At 41.4% G+C, this 20,014-nt stretch overlaps 2 protein-coding genes across 5 annotated transcripts in view; one reads left to right on the top strand and one right to left on the bottom strand.

Moving 5' to 3' along the window:
* Positions 1–14,639, bottom strand: part of herc2 (HECT and RLD domain containing E3 ubiquitin protein ligase 2) — a 55,941-nt gene extending 41,302 nt beyond the window's left edge. For 3 of the 4 annotated variants that reach the window (XM_026159792.1, XM_026159794.1, XM_026159796.1), the window contains exons 1-6: positions 14,277–14,501; positions 10,997–11,105; positions 8,947–9,040; positions 8,679–8,810; positions 6,207–6,429; positions 4,087–4,187 (exon numbers count right to left, since the gene is read on the bottom strand). In XM_026159792.1, coding sequence (XP_026015577.1) covers positions 4,087–4,187; positions 6,207–6,429; positions 8,679–8,810; positions 8,947–9,040; positions 10,997–11,068 — 622 coding nt within the window. In that variant the 5' untranslated portion in view covers positions 11,069–11,105; positions 14,277–14,501. Of the gene's footprint in view, positions 1–4,086; positions 4,188–6,206; positions 6,430–8,678; positions 8,811–8,946; positions 9,041–10,996; positions 11,106–14,276; positions 14,502–14,590 lie in introns of those variants that run through there. The other variant, XM_026159793.1, reaches the window with a different exon arrangement.
* Positions 14,592–19,764, top strand: nipa1 (NIPA magnesium transporter 1). Its single transcript, XM_026159797.1, has 5 exons — positions 14,592–14,796; positions 14,874–14,921; positions 14,998–15,088; positions 17,895–18,052; positions 18,324–19,764. The coding sequence occupies exons 1-5, from the start codon at positions 14,607–14,609 to the stop codon at positions 18,824–18,826; spliced, it is 990 nt and encodes a 329-aa protein (XP_026015582.1). The 5' UTR covers positions 14,592–14,606; the 3' UTR covers positions 18,827–19,764.
* The last annotated feature ends 250 nt before the right edge of the window (positions 19,765–20,014 follow it).

The raw sequence follows: 20,014 nt of genomic DNA, 5'->3' as shown, positions 1-20,014 counted from the left end.
CTAATGGACAGAAACTGCCGCCTATGGTGATTTTTAAGCGAAAGACTTTGCCTAAAGAGAAGTTTCCAGCAGGAATCATCATTAAAGCAAATGAAAAGGGCTGGATGGATGAGGAAATGATGAAAGAGTGGCTGAGGGAGGTGTATGTAAGGAGACCAGGTGGTTTTTTCCACGCATCACCATCGCTCTTAATCTGTGACTCTATGCGTGCCCATCTCACAGCCGATGTGAAAAAACTAGTGAAACAAATGAACCGTGAGCTTGCGGTAATTCCGGGAGGCCTGACAAAGGAACTCCAACCGCTGGGCATCGGTGTGAACCGCCCGTTCAAAGTAAGGCTGCGAGCGGCCTGGGAGCGATGGATGACCGATGGAGACCAGTTTCACCTAGAGTGGAAGGCAGCGCCGGGCGAGTTACGCCACAATTTGCCAATGGATTGTAGATGCTTGGGCTAACATGTCTGCTGGCACTGTTGTTCGAGCTTTCGCAAAAGCCGGCATCATTTCCGAGGAGCCGCACGGCACGGAAAGTGACTCTGACAGTGAAGAAAGTGAACTTGGCATGTTTGATGGAGATTCAGCGCAGCTGTTCAATTCAGACACAGAGGATGAGGACTTCGATGGGTTTGATTGATGATAAAAATGTGAGTACCAAACTTTGTTTTGCTCCTGCTTTATTTTTTAAATACAGTGGGGCAAAAAAGTATTTAGTCAGTCACCGATTGTGCAAGTTCCCCCACCTAAAATGATGATAGAGGTCAGTAATTTGCACCAGAGGTACACTTCAACTGTGAGAGACAGAATGTGAAAAAAAAAAAAAAAAAAATCCATGAATCCACATGGTAGGATTTGTAAAGAATTTATTCGTAAATCAGGGTGGAAAATAAGTATTTGATCAATAACAAAAATGCAACTCAATACTTTGTAACATAACCTTTGTTGGCAATAACAGAGGTCAAACGTTTACTATAGGTCTTTACCAGGTTTGCACACACAGTAGCTGGTATTTTGGCCCATTCCTCCATCCAGATCTTCTCGAGAGCAGTGATGTTTTGGGGCTGTCGCCGAGCAACACGGACTTTCAACTCCCGCCACAGATTTTCTATGGGGTTGAGGTCTGGAGACTGGCTAGGCCACTCCAGGACTTTCAAATGCTTCTTACGGAGCCACTCCTTTGTTGCCCGGGCGGTGTGTTTTGGATCATTGTCATGTTGGAAGACCCAGCCTCGTTTCATCTTCAAAGTTCTCACTGATGGAAGGAGGTTTTGGCTCAAAATCTCACGATACATGGCCCCATTCATTCTGTCCTTAACACAGATCAGTCATCCTGTCCCCTTGGCAGAAAAACAGCCCCATAGCATGATGTTTCCACCCCCATGCTTCAGAGTAGGTATGGTGTTCTTGGGTTCAACTCAGTATTCTTCTTCCTCCAAACACGACGAGTTGAGTTTATACCAAAAAGTTCTACTTTGGTTTCATCTGACCACATGACATTCTCCCAATCCTCTGCTGTATCATCCATGTGCTCTCTGGCAAACTTCAGACGGGCCTGGACATGCACTGGCTTCAGCAGCGGAACACGTCTGGCACTGCGGGATTTGATTCCCTGCCGTTGTAGTGTGTTACTGATGGTGACCTTTGTTACTTTGGTCCCCGCTCTCTGCAGGTCATTCACCAGGTCCCCCTGTGTGGTTCTGGGATCTTTGCTCACCGTTCTCATGATCATTTTGACCCCACGGGATGAGATCTTGCGTGGAGCCCCAGATGGAGGGAGATTATCAGTGGTCTTGTATGTCTTCCATTTTCTGATGATTGCTCCCACAGTTGATTTTTTCACACCAAGCTGCTTGCCTATTGTAGATTCACTCTTCCCAGTCTGGTGCAGGTCTACAATACTTTTCCTGGTGTCCTTCGAAAGCTCTTTGGTCTTGGCCATGGCGGAGTTTGAAGTCTGACTGTTTGAGGCTGTGGACAGGTGTCTTTTATACAGATGATGAGTTCAAACAGGTGCCATTCATACAGGTAACGAGTGGGGGACAGAAAAGCTTCTTACAGGAGACGTTACAGGTCTGTGAGAGCCAGAGATTTTCCTTGTTTCAGGTGACCAAATACTTATTTTCCACCCTAATTTACAAATAAATTCTTTACAAATCCTACCATGTGGATTCATGGATTTTTTTTTCACATTCTGTCTCTCACAGTTGAAGTGTACCTCTGGTGCAAATTACTGACCTCTGTCATCATTTTAAGTGGGGGAACTTGCACAATCGGTGGCTGACTAAATACTTTTTTGCCCCACTATATGCACACTTGTATGCTTGTGTGTTGTTGATGATGACGATTACCGGTAATAGAAATGTGAGTAAGGCACCGAACTCAGGTTTGCTCCCGCTTTATTTTTAAATACGCATACGGTACTTGTATGCGCCCTATGATCCAGTGCGCCTTATGTGTGTGTTAAATACAGTAATGGCACACATAACTGAGACTGCGCCTTTTAGTACAGTGCGTCTTATGGTCATGAAAATACGGTAGACATTTCCAGTTTTCTTTGTTATGGGCAAGAAACGGTGAAACAAAAACCTCTGATTAAGAATGTAACTCAGACATTCCTTTAAAACTATTTCCTTTCTCCTTCCCCTCGCTGCTAAAATCTGATTTTAAATACGCAGCTACCGACATTAAATAGAGTTTATCCATATCTTAATTTGGCTTATTTCACGTGTTTAATGACCACTCAGAGAGAAAGCTGTGATGTCACCTACCAAAGTCCTGTTTCTGTAACCCTTGACCAACATGAGCCCCAGTTTGAAGCTTAAAGTAGTTACATATCACCTCCTTCCACTCAAAATGTTACTGCTCAATTTAATTGAAAAAGAGCAGTTTTGGGCCCAGAATAGTGGCTAATTTTGAACATAAAACCTGTGTTTGAAGACCAACCACCAGTTTCTGCCATCTTGCCTTCACCACAGGATAACTGTGATGCAATTAGTCTTTCAATGTGCTCTTTGAAAGACTAATTGTTATCCCCCAAGAAAGACCTGGTCAGAGACGCTGAGGGATCTGAGACCATTATTGATCATTCCACAGGTTCACCTGTGAAATCCTTGTAAGATTTACTTCCTCTAGTGCAGCTATTCTGTAATGTCATACCAAAACGAGTTTGAGCACTGGGCTAGGGAGGTGATCAACTCACTGCTGCAAAGTAAAAAGGGTGTGCTTGATTCGCAGTGGAGGAGGAGGAAGGAAGAAGAATCATAACAGAGATTAAAATTCACCCCCCCCCCCCCCCCCCCCAAAAAAAAAAAAAAAAAAAAAAAAAAGAAATATCCAAACAATCAAAAAAAAGCCCAAACAAATTTTTTTATTTTTTTAAAAAGTGTGTTACACTTCATTGTTCCTAAAGAGTATTTCCAGGAACACGGCTAAAATGGGGATAGGAGGTGTCCGTGTGTGCGTGTTGCTCATGTTACAGGAGGGCTATGGAGGACAGGGAGGCACTTTGTTCCCACCCAGTCCCCGTGGACACAAAGCCCTCACAATGTTAACAAAAACAACACCTCCACTAGCAAAGCTGAAAATGAAGGGAGTGAATGAATAACATGGTCAAAGATTTACGCTTGAATAAACGTAATCAGAATCTGTGACTAATTTACATCAAAATAAAAGTTAATAACTGAATATTATTAGTCATTTTGAATTTATAGCCCGAGGATGATGATTATAATTATCATTATTATAATACATGACACTAAAGCAAGACACTGGATCCTGATTTATCTGCCTGTAATGAAGACCACGCATGATGACAGAGTTACATTTAACGACATCCAAAACAGCTACTTTGGATTCATTCTTGTGCCAAAGCAGCAGGATTGCCTCCTTGGCCCTCTTCTGTCAGTCTGTCGTCTAGCAGCACGACTAAAAACACAGCCTTGCGAAAGATGTTTGGTTGTTTACGACGAGCAGCTTCTAATGTGGCGCAACGCATTCTTCAGCAGCTGTTAAGCAAACTTGCACCACCATGACAACACCTATCATCACCGGCGCCGAAGGACAAAATGTCTTCACTATCAGCACTTCTTACCTGATCTCCATGCCCGGCGAAGGAAAGCAAAGGCAAAAGAAAGAGCTGCCCTGGAGCCGACTCTGGCCAAACCTTCCACACCTTTACTGGCTGGACGAGGGCTGAAAAGAATACGAGCACATACGGATCAATTAAATATTATCATATTATTATCATCATTGTAAAAACCATACTATCAAACAGCCAACTGAAGCCCACATACAGAAGATGCATTGGATTTCTTCTGTCTGTGTGTGACTTTTACTTCCTTTAGAGCCTTGTGACAAAAAGTTTCACCATTTTAGCTCAAGCTCAACTGAAGAGCTAGGGAGGCTTCGGAAAGGATGAAAAATCCACTACTGTACAGGTTTAAGTCCATTTGATTTATAACACAAGGAAAATTAAGATTTTGTCACAAAAAGGAATGCCTAAGAGAGATGATTTTAAATTACAATTGTGTTCCTTTCATAAATGCTGAAAGCCAAAAATCTATTTAAAATTTGATGAACGGTTCACCCCTAGTATCATCGCTGTGATGCAATCACAGGGCAGCAACAGCAGATCCTAAAATGAGGTTTTCAATTAGAAATAAAAAAAATCAAGTCTGCTCCAAATAAATGCCTGGAACTAAAAGCCCTGCACAGTAAATATGGAGCACATTTAGAGTACGGCCTACATTTACTATGCATATGAGAGACCTATTGGAGCATGCCTAAGAGGCTTACTTAAAGAAAACACAGTGTGCACTTACACTGAGCTGCAGGGTTTAACTTTCAGTGACTGGATAGACACACCATAATAGTTAAGAGTATACAATACTGTTTACTCTTACTCCACTTCCCCATCAAAACAGAAGCGAGACTTCAGAGATGGGTACTGGCTATGCAGTCTCAGGAGGATGAAACTGCTCCAGCTGAAGGTTACAAAGCTACTGGCACAGGCGGTGAGCACTGATGCTCGCTTAGTGACTACTACTGAGTGCCGGGTTCCTTACGTCACCCAGGTCACATGTGTTACTTTCTTGGTACTCTGTCTCAATCTCTAATCATACGATGGCTATCCAGCTATTTCACACCTCCTCTGGCAGTCAGGAAGAATGAAACAGTAAGTTTGACACAGTTTCTATTGGCCCTACAATAATCTACTTTATCCCTTTATGGCCCATTTTACAAGCACTTTAAAGCTTTAAATGACCACAACTCCCTCCCTCTGGTAAGGAAGCTAAGATAAATTCAGTTATAGTAAGAAGAGAAGGAGGACATTATGGGGTTAATCATGATAGGATAAGGTATTCATGGTACACTGCTCTCTGAACATGGACACACACACACAAAGAAAAAATTAAGCTCCATCTAGATCATGAGTGGGGGAACTCCAGGCCTCAAGGCCCAGTGTTCTGCAAGTTTTAGATGTATCCCTGATCAAACACAGCTGATTTAAATGGCTAAATGACCTCCTCAACGTGTCTTGAAGTTCTTCAGAGGCCTGATAATGAACTAATCATTTGATTCGGGTGTGTTGACCCAGAGTGAGACCTAACACCTGCAGGACGCCAGCCCTTGAGGCCTGGAGTTGGACACCCCTGCGCTAAACGTTGCCATACTCCTCAACCACTGTGGGCTAGAGAGAACATTAAAAATGGTTGCTGAAAGTTGAGGATTATTATTTTTATTCCATTTTTAGTCCATCAGTCATGTATAAATGTTGGCACAGACTCAGAATGCCTCATTCATCGACTTCAATCGTTGCTTTAACCTGCAGCATGTGCTGTAGAAGACATGAGTGTATAACCTTCCAGATTACTACACTTGACTAATTGCACAAACCCGACGGACCAGTTCACTAGTCCAATGTGGCTTTACAGCTAAGGATAAAAAATAAAAATAAACAAAAAACAAGACAAATCTTAAATAACCACCACCCCCACCTCACTCCAACTCTCTAACTCTAAAAATATTCATAGTATGAAGGTCAAGTTTTGCAAGGCGTCATTGTACAAAAAAGATCAGCTGATTCTGAAGAGGTCAGAGAGGAGCTCATTGACTCTCCATGGAATTACTCAGTTTCTAAATCTGCCTCTGTTCTCTCATAAGACCAATGTTTTGTGCACAATTCCTGAGAAAGGAAACATTTTTATTTACCTCTTGTTGTCAGCAGCTGGCAGTGGTGGGCTGGGCGGAGTCTTCCAGCGGACCTTGTACTTCTCCTCCATCATGCTGTGGCTGAGAGAGATGAGATAGCGCTCCAGGATGACGAGACGCTGGCGCAGACGCTGGGCAGACAGGGTGCTTTTGGCCATCTGAGCAGAGAGCTTCTGCTGGTCCTCAACCAGAACCATCAGGCAGTCCTTCAGTTCCTTGTCATCTACACACACACACACACGGTTCAAAGAAAAGAATAACATAGTAAAAATAAGTGAGTGCACTGGCATGTCATTTGTTTATGACCAGAAACACTCAATTTGCAAATAAGCTACAGGAGTGAAGTCACTAGTTTTGAGTGATAAATCTGCATATCAGCTAAAAAAGAGGTCATAACATACTTCCTGGGATTTCCCCATCTTTGGTCCATTTTAATGGGTCTTTTTGTTTTTGTAAGAGCTGCAGAGCTACACACCATGTAATCTCTCTACAAAGTACCTGCTCAGCAGCTTACCTGAACGATTGAATGAGTTGCTGTCTTGTAGCTAAAGTCATATCTACTACATACATTTAGTATGCCATTTTATTATGTTTTTGCTTGATTCATTTATTTAGTTACTTTACCCTAAAAAGATCTGCTTTACTATATGAGATTCAGCTTTTTTGTTGTTTTGGGTTGGGGTTTTTTTTGTTTTTTTTTTTCATTTTTTGGGAAATTAGTTGCCATCTCAAGTGTGAAGGAGTTTAAGTAGGCTCTCGTTCACAGTAGGGGAAGATGGAGTAGGAGACTGGTGGATTGGTGTGACATCTGCAGTGATGTTGACACTGTACTGATCTGTTATGAGGCTCAGTGTGGAAGTAAAGCTGTCAATTTATTCATCGATCTATGTTCCTACTCATACCTATGGTGACAAGCTGATAAAAGTGGCGAATATCAGCTTAGTGTCTGGGCTCAGCCTTAGAGAGGAGTTGAAGAGCCTAGGTGAGGAGGCTTGGGAATGCTTAGGCAACCCTTTGCAAGAGCTGGAGAAGACGGCCAGGGAGAGAGGTCTCCGTCTAGGCTGCTGACGCCAAAACACAGACCCAGATAATTGCTAGAAAATAGATGGCTGGCTCAATGAATGGACTAAAAAACAAATAACACTGAAACTAATAAAAAAACTTAAGTGAAACGAGCAAATGGACTCATTGTCTAATAAGTTAGTTGACAAATCATCAGGCAATAAACATCCTGGATAATCATCCTTTTAGGCCCATCGAATGACCATAATTTACAAAAAACAAACATGTCGTACTCATCAATTACCTGAAACGAGCAAAAAACTAAACTCATCAGGAAGTCCCACCCTGCTGGACATTTAAATGAATGCAGATTTAAGACCCCACTTCCAACCCCGGGTATAGCAACCTAAGCTTTTTGGTTAGATGCTTCAGGGTTGCTCAACTAAAAAATAAAATAAATTTTGTCCCACTGAGTTTCATCACAACAAGTCCTGAGTTCTGATCTGACTCAAAAGAAACCCTTTTTGTGTCTATACCACAGCGCTGCAGGGAAGGCGAAGTGGGCCAAAATAGCAGTTCTGAAATCCACTTAAGCTTTATGTAAGCCAGACTGTCCTGAGGTTGTATGAGCCACACAGCAGTCAGCTGTGCTCAGCTGTCAGAACAGATATGGATCCTAGTCAGACTCTCTGCTCAGTCTGCATTCCTCACAGCTGAAGAAATATTAGACTCACAGGAAATTATCACATCTTTAATAAAAATCTAACAAGGGACAGAGAGGAAACCTGCAAAGATCTCACATGTCAACATCCTGGCTTCAACGCAGCAGCTCGGGAAATTACAAACATCCAATGGGAAAGCAGGAAGTGTGCCGTTTGAACTTTAAGCATCAATGACAGAGCACTTGTCCATGCAGCGATCCAGTTACACTCACTGTACACACCAGCCCAACTTCCTGTCTCAGTCAATAATAAAAAAAAGGAGGAAGCAACCAGGCAGACAGTATCAAAATCTGTATTAACTGGCCCGCCTGCTCGGTGCTTATCTCCTGCCACCATGAACCGTCCCACCCAGCCCCACCAGCAAACAAACTGGGTGAGAGTCTGTATCCCGCTGTGAACCAACGTAATGCCAACTAAGATTAAACTCTGCAGGGTAAAAATAACCACTCAGACCAGCAGCCTTTAGGTTGTCATTTCAGTTTCCACACCTCACGTGCCAGCAAAACACACACACATCAACATGGCCAGACACACCGCCAAACAGTGAGAGATGAGCTGTTAGCTAAAACGAGATTTATGTAGTTCACATGTAGGTGTTACGAAACCCTCTGCTCTCAGCGTAGTATTAATTACCCTACTTGGAAACAGAAAGGCGTAAAATAACAGGAGTCACAGGGGGAGCACGAGACTGCAGCAGGAATAACTGCAGCTAACCCGACTTTTAAACTCACTCAGGTAGTTTTCTTACCTGGCTGCCGTCCCCAGTCCCATGTCTCAATGATGGAGTGATGCACCGACGTCGACGTCTCCTCCTCTTCCTTCTTCTCTTTATCATTGGGCTCATCCTTCTTCTGAGCTCCAAAACAGTCAGTGCAGTCTTCTATAAAGAGTCAGAAGAGATTAGGACGTTAACCTTCATCCTCAGCAGCAAGGTTAAAGCACTGCTGTCTGTCCCAATCTCAGGTATCAATCCTCAGACGGCGTGGAAATAGGTGTCACATGTCACACATAAATACCTGGGTGAGCTGATTCTTCTCCGTTGAATGTTATCTCCTCATCTTTTACCATCTCATTCCACATCTCACTCAGACCCTCTGGAGAAAAAGCCCGCTGCCAGAAGGAAGAGAAACACAATCAGTGCAGTGCAGAACAGAAACCTCTGCTTTTATTAATGCTGCATGGAGACATATTTGACACCACCTCAAAGGTTTTATCCACAGCTAAAGGAAAATTTCCAGCAGTGAAGTAATTTATTCGAAAACAACAATTTCTACTTACATACTGTGAACCCCCCCACAAAAAAGTCCTGACCTGAGCCACACAGTGGTGCGTATTAATAGCGTTCGGTTTGTTCTCTAGTCACTTCTGCAGACACATTTCCATCACGTTATCAGAACACAACAGCTAATATGGATCCACTCTGATCATTCATTGATCCAAAGTTTTTCCTCAGAGGGTCAGACACTGACTTGGATACAGGCTGAGTTACATGCTGAACGAACTGTGATAACAACAGAAATAATATCCTACTGGATAATCCTCTTATTTTGAAAATTCAATTGCTGCTAACCATTTTCTTTAAGGGTGCTCAAGGTCAGCTCAAGATGGCCAAGAGCATTATTTTCTCCATAATCAGGTCATTCCACATCATTTCCCTGAATTTTATTCCTCGCTAAAGAGTGTACACAGAGGTCCTTTCATCTATCTGTGCAGCCTTCACAACTCAAGAGTACCAGAATAGCTGTTTTATCTCAGAGTGTCAACCGACTGAAGAAAAAAACCATTTGTGTGTCATCCCCTTAGTGCTACAACACACATGCATGACATTGGTTTGCTCTGAAATATTCACAAGCTGAAAGCCAAATGTTTCCTCATTCTTAGACAAATTTGAACCCATGTTAGCTCAGAGACTGAGCAGACAGATAACACTAAAGCTGCACTTCCTTCAGTGCTGAAAGAAGCTTTTATGGTGGGAAAATGGTGGGCCCTAAAATCAAGTCCTGATTGGATGATCCAAATTAATTTTCAAGTTCCGGGTAGAGAGACTGCAGCCTGTTAAGTTTGTGGTGTATTCACTGAAAGACCTCATAATTACTAACAACAAGGGTTTGTTTGCACAACACAGACATTCAAAAAAAGAAAAAAGAAAGATTTTCTGGTGATGTACTTTATTACAGGCTGAACCAGAAAAACAATAATCATCTGCATGAGGTCTGACGCAGATATGTAATCAAGGCTTCTTGTAGACTTCGACCTTCATAGAAATTTTCATAGTGGCCTCTATAGAGCCATTTTGTATCCTACATGCCTCGGACCTAAAATCAAAAATGTAATTTTCATCCATTCTTATGCATGTGTGAGGCACAAATTAATATACAGAGCAATTCCACTCAAGCCCTGAAAATACAAATACAGAGGAAATGTCCCTGGTTTTAGTCAGAACTAATCTCGAGAGGCTCTGCTGCAGATGTTTACTGCCCTGTGAGCCAACTGTCTGTATTATTGTAATGCACAGTTTTTCCTGTTTTGAGCCTCTCAAAATTGGGCTCCAGAAAAACACCAACTATTACATATAAAAGAAAAAAGTGACACAAACACCGAAACCAGTTAAAAACTCAACTAAGTCTGAACATTTCTTAAGAATAAAAAACTAAAGTGAAATGACAAAACCCTCTCTGCAAAGTAAGTGAAATTAAACTTAACTGAAAACTAAAGGTTTCAAAATATAAAACTCTACTAATTCTAGTTCTGACATGACAGCAGTCAGTCATGTAAAATACAATCAATAAGGCACCACGATTCTGAAATATTTAGAAAACAAAGAAACAGCTAGGGGACAACAGTGAGTATGACACACTGACATGGGGTAACGTTTTCCCAGTTAATCTGGAAAATTGATCTCACAGCTGAGGTAAAGATAAGAAACATTACAGATCATCTCTTCTCCTCAGTCACTTGACAGATCAAGTGACTGGGGGGAAAAAAAAAAAAAAAAAACCAACCAAAAAACAAAACCCACCACGATAAATATTATTTTGTGCCACTGCCTCCTTCTCGTGTACATACCTGCAGGTCTATCTTCAGCCATTTGTCATGAAATCTCAGCTGAGCATCGAGGGTAAATGATGGAGAAGGCATCTTTCCCTCTCCTCTCTGGGCTGCAAACGCAGCCAACCTGCAAGAAAACCATGCAACAAGGAGTGCTATAAAAAGACAATTTAATAAAGTCACTGCAAGGTGAGAATCCACAAATAATGACAATGTAAGTACATGAAAATGGACTGAGCTTTATGACCATCAATTACAAACTTTACTTTCCAGGTTTGTTTCAAGTTTTCCCTTAATATGCTACTTTTTAGTGACTTCATCCTAGGTAAAGTCAGTAAAATCATTAAAAGCATGTCTGTTTTTATCCTGACGATTATCGCTCAAGTGAAGACAATTAGATGGATGAGCTCAGCGAGGTAACGAAGAACCAGAGGGAACACAGTGAAAGCAGTTTGATGTGCTTCAAGAAGACCTTTCTAGTAGGGGTGGGCGATATATTGAATATAATGGATGTATCGCAAGTTTTTCTGCGTATGATGGCTATACTCAATGGTTTTATCGTAACCATCGAGTATAGGTTGCCATGGAAATATTAAGCTGTCTGCATGAAATTTAATGTTTTTTTCCCTTCCACATGCCACGAATGCATTGATTCCCATTCCCAAGTGGAAGATTTTGGTCGGAGCGTGACAAAACTTGCAGTTTTGAAATCTGCAAGATCTCTGCTTTTAGACAATGCACAATTTGCTTCGTTACAAAAAGTCAAGTGAGTTTGTGGCTTTGTTTTCTGTGTTTAGGGACATTTTGCAAAATTGCGTAACTGCTCTTTTAATTGTTTGTAGTTTTCACAGTGTTTAGTGGTTGTAGAAATGGTTCTCATGAGCTTTTAACCGAGATTCTGAAGTTTCTGTGGATACCACACATGCCGATCTTTACGTGAAAAACTTGATTTCATGAAGGCTTAAAACTGCAGCTCACCCCCTTAGCCCACGTTACCACAGGTGCTGGGGCTCAAGACATATCGTGATATATATAGTGTATCGCAACAAAGCCAAAAAATTTTGTGATATTAGATTTTTCTCATATTGCCCAGCCCTACTTCCTAGGCCACAGTAATTACTTCTATTCTAGTTTCCAGGTGGAAAGGAATGTGAATCTGAGTGGAATTGTGCTGCTTGCGATGTGGTATAATCTCAGACATTTTCATGCAACGCAGTGTCTCTGTTAGCTGTTTGAATGTGTCTGTGTTTCTTCTCCTCCATCATGGCTATTCAAATTCAGTTGGAATCCTCACACTATTTTGATTCCTTCACTGTTTGATGCAGAAGTCATCCAAATAACTGTGGCTCTGGATAATACATTGACCACTCTCTGCAAAACATCTGTTCCTCTTGTGCTGCCTGATCCTGTAATACCTACACTTATCCGTTAGATAATCCATCAATATAATGGTGATTTACACTGTTGCTCATATGGCTGATACACAGGTATATGCTCCATTTAGCCTATTTAGTAACAAAATGCATTTCTTTCTTTAGATCAAAGAGTCCAGATCTGAAGCTCTTATTATTCCTTCCATATCTGACCTGGAACCTGAATAAAAACCTTGAAAATCTGCCCTCAGCATCAATCTGAATGTGATCTTTGACTTTGAGCTGTGCTTTCACACACAAATTAATAAGGCCGTACTGGCTAGCCTTCCCCAGCGAAGAAATACATTTAATAAAATTTTTTTTACATCTCTAACGCATCTTGATAAAGTCATCAACTCCTTCCTAGCATCAGGTTTAGACTTCTACAATTTCCTCTACTCGAATCTGTGCCAAAGGTCCCACATCCACCTAAACTGCCAGAGATGAAACCACATCACCATCCTCGATGCCCACACTGGCCAACTCTTAGGTATCAGATAGATTTTAACTTAAATTACTTTTAAAGCCTGCTTATGGATTTAGTCAAACCTTATGAACCTCACACCCTCCTAACTGCTTCTAAAGCTTGTCTCATTAGAAATGGTATCACCGTTTGCTGTTAGAAAAGGAACTGAGACAAACTTGGGATCTACTATAGATTACTGCCATCACACAGTGGATATTTAGAAGAAGACTATTTTTCTTCTTCTTTTAGCAGTTACCACATCATATCACCTGCATCAACCTCGCTCTATCCCTAGTATCCTCTGTCACACCAACCCTCTGCATGTCCTCCTTCACTACATTCATGATGACGTCACTTGGGGTCCTTATGCCAGACAATTTCATCTTCAATATCCTTTGTTCAATATGTCCACTAACCACTACAGCAGTGGTTTACATATTTGTCTGACAAGATCATTGGATGGTCCCAGGAGGAAAATTTGGGCTGCATTAGGAAGTGCATCTATCATAGAAATCTGCAAAATCAAACGTGCTTAACATGCTTAATTATATTAATTTTTTGTTATTTTACCCTACTGGCCATGTTTGTCATGCTGCATTTATTCTACTTTATGTAAGCCCTGTTTTTACGACTGTAATTCAGTTTTGTTGGCTGTTTGACACAGAAAGTAGTATACAGCAACGACTATACTAGTTTAGCGTGTTAATATCATGTTAATGTTACTTCGTTTTATATAAATATTCGTCTGTGTGTGTAGAGTGACAGTAAGGAAAGCTCTCCATAGTCAGGTAATATGAAAAGGCGTGTAAACAAATGGGAAACTTGGACTCGAATATTCACTGACAGATGATGCATAAAAATGTGATTAAGCAGTAAGTGGGTTGAGCTTTAGCAGCTGGGTTTGAAAAACAACTTTACATAAGACAAGAAAGACTCATCCATAACAGGGGTAGTAATAATTATAACCTAATCAGAGCCTAAATAAGGCGTTGAACGACGTTAAATAACATGAAGGCGATTATGATTTGGGGCCAGAAATGTTTCAGCTACATAAATCGCTGGGAGGAAAACAGCAGATCGCAGCATTGCATGCTAGCAAAAGCAGTGATAACCTTGATGTTTTGACGCTATTTCCCCACACATGATAACAAACAGCAGTCAGAGAACACCGCACACTGACACAGCATCACTGAGCTCATAAAGCTGTACCTAACGCTGGGCAGCGTTAGCTTGGCGCTAAAGCTAATCACTTAGCCTGCTAGCCAGCTAGCACTAGCCCGTGCCCAAAGCAGCTCTCATGCAGGCGCTGATAAACGAGCTGCTGTGAGCTGACACCGAACCGAGCGACACGCAGCGGGTCACGGAGCTCAGTAACACAGACAGGAACATGTCAGTTTTCAGCAACAACGCTGTGAATTACCTGCGGTTTCTTCTCAATCTGCTCTCGTCCCCTCAGCTGCTCTGCTGCATTAACGAGACCTTCATTATGGGCTTGATTGACGGATCGCGAACTAGTGCACGAGACATGGAAACAAATTACGTAGTTTTAACTGCCTGCTTCAGTGCGATGCATGTGTATCACCACAGCGTACCCACGGGCGGGGTTTATTGCGCAAGAGGCAGCAATGTTGATTCCACTGATTCCAGTGCGACCGCCCTGCGCGCGCAGAGCGGTGTTATAAAATTAACGCTACTTTCAGACTTGAGGCGGGACATAGGAGAGGCTGGGCTGACCTGGGGTGAAGCTGAGATGTCCGCTGGGTGTCGCTGTGGCTCAAAGAAACGGGAAGTAAACAGAGCAGCAGTAATGGCCTCTGACTCAGGACTACCGGCAGTTTCTTCTCAAAATCTGGGAATAACAATAGCTATAATATCAAGTTTCATTAATGGGTCGACATTTGTGCTGCAGAAAAAAGGGATACTACGTTCCCGCCACAGAGGTAAAGCACAGAAACAGTAAACGTGGCTGTTTGTGGATTAATAGAGACTGACTGAAGTTTTGAATGTTCTCCAACAGGAAGATCGTACCTCACAGATGTGGTGTGGTGGAGTGGGACACTGTGTAGTGAGTATCATTTACAGACTTGGTGTGTTATTTAGAAAATTATATGTCTCACACACCTGTCTGTGAATCTCTGCAGTGATTACGGGTCAGGTTGGTAATTTCCTGGCATACAATGTGGCCCCTGCGGTGGTAGTTACTCCTCTGGGAGCCCTAGGAGTGCTGTTTGGGTGAGTTCAGTTGCTCGTCATTTGGTTGTTTGTTTCTTAAGTATTCAGCTCCACGTGGAATCTTTTTGGGCTAAACTACAAACATCATACAGAAGTTTTAATCAACTCCTCATGGGCATGAATATCATGGTCATTTTGAGCTATATATGTACAACATACGTCTTTAATGTCTTTATAGGTCCAACCATAAATCTATATAACCCCACTAATATTTTGTTTAATTCTATATAGTACCAAATCAACCACTCTTCTTGCTATATTTGGTAGAATTAATTTAAGCTGCTTTATTTCCTGGCACTGACCCCGCTTTTAAGTGTTATCCACTAATTTTCATTTAGGATTGTGGTTCCAAAAGCATTTCCAAAGCATTATGTTATCCTGCTTTAGTAATTCCAAGAGCAGTTTTAAGTATTAATGTGTGTTTGGAGCATTAACTTTTAACAATCGAATTGGGGTTAAGATGAAGAATTTGGAGGTAGTCGGTCTTCATCATTAGTCAATCCACTTTTTGCAATCTACCAGTACCGTCGAAGCAAAGCAGCCTGAGAGCATGATACTACCACCACCATGCTTAACAGATCGTGTAGTGTTTTTAGGTTTGAAGGACTCACCTTTACTCCAAACATACCTTTTGTCATTTGTTAAAATAGATAAAAATGTTCTTGTCTGACCTTTTCTCCAGGAAACATTTGACTTGTCCACCTGGGCATTTGCAATTTTAAATCAAGCTGTTGGAGGTTTTGATTTTGGAGCAGGGGTTTCTTTCTTGGTGGTTCCCTCTCAGTTCATGGCGATGTAAAATTTGCTTCACTGTGTACAGCGATGCTGGTGTTACAACAGGTTCCAGCTTATGGCATGCTTGAGCCTTGATGGTTCCTTGGTTGTTCCCCAAAAATACTTACCAATTTCCTCTCATCCAAGGGAGACAGTTTTGGTCTTCGTTCAGACTTTAGCAAAGTGGTGATATATCTGAGTAACTTGTACTTATCTACGGTTGTTTGAATTGATAATTCTGCAGTTGCTTAGAAATGGATTCAAGAGACCTTTTCAACTTGCGTAAAACTACAATTTTTATTCTTAGATCTTCACTGAGTTCCTTGGATTTGTTCTGAGTATTGGTCAGTCTATTGAGTGTTGTCAAACAAATCCTTTTTAATGCTGGCAAACAGCAACAACCAAAGTCAATCATGACCACTAACAAGAAGTTAACAGTCCTTGGCCTTGTCAACTTCGTAAAACCTGCAGCATCACTTATTAAAAAATTAAAGTGAGTGTGTATGTTTATTTGTGTTTGTATCTATATTTTTGACTCTGTCTGGATTACAGAAAATCCAAAATAAATTCAAACTTGTGCACCCAACTCTTCTTTTTTTGAAGTCGTTACAGATTTATGTTCAAAGAAATAATTAAAAGTCAACGATCGGAGCTGAATCTGCCCCTGCTGATGAGAAGCTAGATACACCATTTCATTTACCCATTAACGCTTAAATTTAAGTTAGATTTGGCTTTTAGAATTGAAAAAGTGAAGAGGATGGGGCCTAGTAGTGAGCTATGCGGAACACTTCCTGTGACTCACCACAAAACCAGACCAGATGTTCACACTTACAGCATCGTATATTGGCACACATTTATTTCAGTAAAAACAAATCAAAAACTGTCACGGGTCACTGAGCAGATAAACAAAAAAACTGACACCACACAGTGTCAGATCTCCACCCAGGCAGTGGGACATAAAGACAGCACTATCAGTTCCCTGCAGCCAAATAATGTTTGTTTGTTTTTTGAGCATCACATGATCTTGCTGTGTGGCGTTTATATCGTGTCTTATGTTCCTTTTCTTTTGCTGTTTTGTTTGTATACACTGAGTAACACGTTTAAATCCCCTGCTTTCCAATGGACAACAAAGTTTTCTGATTCTGAAATGGTTTTTAAGGTATAACAGTGATCATCCTTATTTCTTTTTGTCCACTGATTGATTATTTATTTGAGACTTGGGAAAACGGTTATTAAAAGACAGAAATCACAATTTCTGACAGCAGAATGTTTGTGTTACTTTAACCTGAGAGGATTAAACTTCTCGCCCTGTTGAATCAGTTGTTTCTGTTGCACTTGAAGACATAAATCCTTATATCCTTATCACTGCCACACCTCTCATCTGACAGGTATGTTACCTGAAGTTGTAAATCTTCTACTTTAGGTAACATGCCTGAAGTTGAAGATCAACTGTAAAAAGCTGATAATTTTTTTGTTATTTTAAAAATAAAATCATGTCTGTCAGTCAACGCCAGCATCTGTAAATCATATAACTTAATGAAACTGGATCACCGGTTGTAGGTGTGTAAAACTGTCGGGACACAGCCAATAAATCTCAGCCACTCCTTTCAGTAAAGGTCCTCTTTATTTGCTGATGGGAGTCAACAGTATGATTAATATTTACAGCCTTTAAACTGTTGGTAGTATTAGTGAATGGTTTAAATGATACTGCTGCATCATTTAAACCAGGGGTGGGTGAACTCCAGGCCTCAAGGGCCAGTGTCCTGCAGGTTTTAGATGTGTCCTTCATCCAACACAGTTGATCTAAATGGCTTAATTACCTCCTCAACATGTCTTGAAGTTCTCCAGAGGCCTGGTAATGAACTAATCATTTGATTCAGTTGTACTGACCCAGGGTGAGATCTAAAACCTGCAGGACACCAGCCCTTGAGGCCTGGAGTTCCCCACCCCTGATTTAAGCTCTACAAGAGAAGAAACTGTTTAAACACTTTAATTTCTTGAACTTTTGACGGTGTGTGTTTGGGTGCTGCAGGGCTGTGTTGGCCTCCTGGATCTTGAAAGAGCATTTAAGCATCCTGGGGAAGCTCGGCTGTGTTTTATGCTGCTGCGGCTCTGTGGTGCTCATCATTCACGCCCCGACAGCAGAGGCAACTTCAAGGCTCGAGTTGGAGGAGAGGCTCCTCGACCCAGGTAACGCAGAGGGGCTCTTTATTTGCTGTTTCCTTCACACTGATTATGCACTTAATCAGTCATTCTGTTTTACACCAACATTATGTATATGTGTATATACACTTCCTCATCTGACTGATCTGTTGTGTCCAGAAGCTTTTCAGTAGGCCATTAAATACCAATATACACTCCTTTACTTTGCAGACAGTAAAAAGGACTATAGTTAGTGTGTAATACAACTTCTCTACACCTGCTCCTAAAATAACTCTTGGTTTCTCTTGTTGTCCTGCAGTGTTTGTCACGTACGCCCTTGTGGTGGTCCTGCTGCTGATCATTCTCATCGTGTGGGTCGCTCCGGCTCATGGCACATCTAACATCATGGTGTACGTTGCCATATGTTCCTTGCTGGGAAGCTTCACAGTGCCGAGCAGCAAAGGCCTCGGCTTGGCGGTTCCGGACGCATTCGGCGAGGGCCCGTCAAGCAGCAGGGCTCGGGCGCTCTTCCTGGGCTTGCTGGGCACGCTGGCTGTCAGTATCCTCACACAGTTCTTCTTCATCAACAAGGCGCTGGAGTGTTTCAGCTCCAACATATTTGAAGCGATTTACTATGTGACGTTCACGTCCACCGTGATTTTAGCTTCCGGTCTTCTCTTTAAGGAGTGGACCGCGCTGACTATAACAGACAGCCTCGCCATACTGTGTGCTTTAACCACGGTGTGCGTCGGTGTTGTTTTACTGCACATTTCCCAGGAGGCGCTGATTACGTGGAAGAAAAAAGAGGAAAAGTCAGACTGATTCAGATGCCTTTTAATCCTTTACATCGCATCTGCGCCAAAGTTGAGTTCCTGAGACTTTTTCCTACCTCCAGTTTGAATGACCAAAACAACATAAGATATATAATTAGTTTATTTTATCTTAAATATGTTTGAAGTAACACTAGATATGATGTTAACGCTTTCATCTAGTTAACCCTCAATCAGCTGAATTATCTTATGACACCTTTTATTTTAAAGAAGATTATATTTTTAATGTTTCTCTCTGTGTTTCTAATGCCTTTATCTACGACTGAGTGAACTTTAACAAACTCTAAATCATCTGGTTTGGGGATATGGAGTTCAAAGATTTTGTGCAGAAACATTAAAAATCAGGGGTCCTCTTTCTCCTCTCCATGTGTTGTCCAATGTAAAATATCACAGTTTAATGAAAAAGAAGCAGAAAATTTCAATCATATCAAAGCCTGCAATGTTAAAAACCACTTTCCATTCTCCTCATCGCACCAGTGGTCCAAATCCTGTTTTTGTTTCTTTTGTTTTTTTAAAATGAAAAAAAAAAAAAAGAAAAGTTGGAGGACGTGTAGACTGATAGAACATTTTCCTGCTTGAAAAACTCTAAAGAGCACTGGAATCATAAATGAGGCATTTCATTACAAGCTTAAATGCGGTCTGAGGACCGACAGTTAATTTGTCACTGTTGTGTAAATAACTTTCTTCCTTTCCTCCAGAGTCTTGCCCATCAGGCTTTTACAGGCTGTCTCAGTTCTTAGAATCACCTCCGTGAGTTCAGGCCGCCTGTAAATTATTGAAGGTAACTCCATAAGCTGCCTCTTCAGCTGTGTGGAGGACGACTGAGTATTCTGTGCAAAGGAGAATTTTGTAACACATTCCTTCTCTTCTGTGGCCACTCGCTGTTTACACGAATACATTAAAACTTGAATAAATTAATTAATGTTCTACTTTCATGCCTGGTTATTTATATGAGTCATTCCTCCTGAGATTACTAATGCACAGACTCAGAGCAAACATACCAGCATGTGAACATCATCAGAAGCTCTTCACAGAAGAACAAACACACAAGTGGACGTAAGATGTGCCTCCATCAGTGTCAAACCCTTAATTTATATCCATTTTAAATGCAACTGACTATAACTCATAATCCTTTAAAAGGGAGATTGATTAATACTTTTAAATCACACAAGATAAGCTA

Source organism: Astatotilapia calliptera, chromosome 23 (genome assembly GCF_900246225.1).
Source record: "Astatotilapia calliptera chromosome 23, fAstCal1.2, whole genome shotgun sequence".
Taxonomy (NCBI): Eukaryota; Metazoa; Chordata; class Actinopteri; order Cichliformes; family Cichlidae; genus Astatotilapia; species Astatotilapia calliptera.
This window is presented reverse-complemented; position numbering and strand designations above follow the sequence as displayed.

Excerpts from the sequence above, each read along its gene's own strand:
- nipa1 (XM_026159797.1), top strand. The coding sequence starts at position 14,607 with ATGTCCGCTGGGTGTCGCTGTGGCTCAAAGAAACGGGAAGTAAACAGA. Across the intron at positions 14,922-14,997 it reads GTGGAGTGGGACACTGTGTA|TGATTACGGGTCAGGTTGGT; the intron begins GTGAGTATCATT and ends GAATCTCTGCAG. Across the intron at positions 18,053-18,323 it reads GGAGAGGCTCCTCGACCCAG|TGTTTGTCACGTACGCCCTT; the intron begins GTAACGCAGAGG and ends GTTGTCCTGCAG.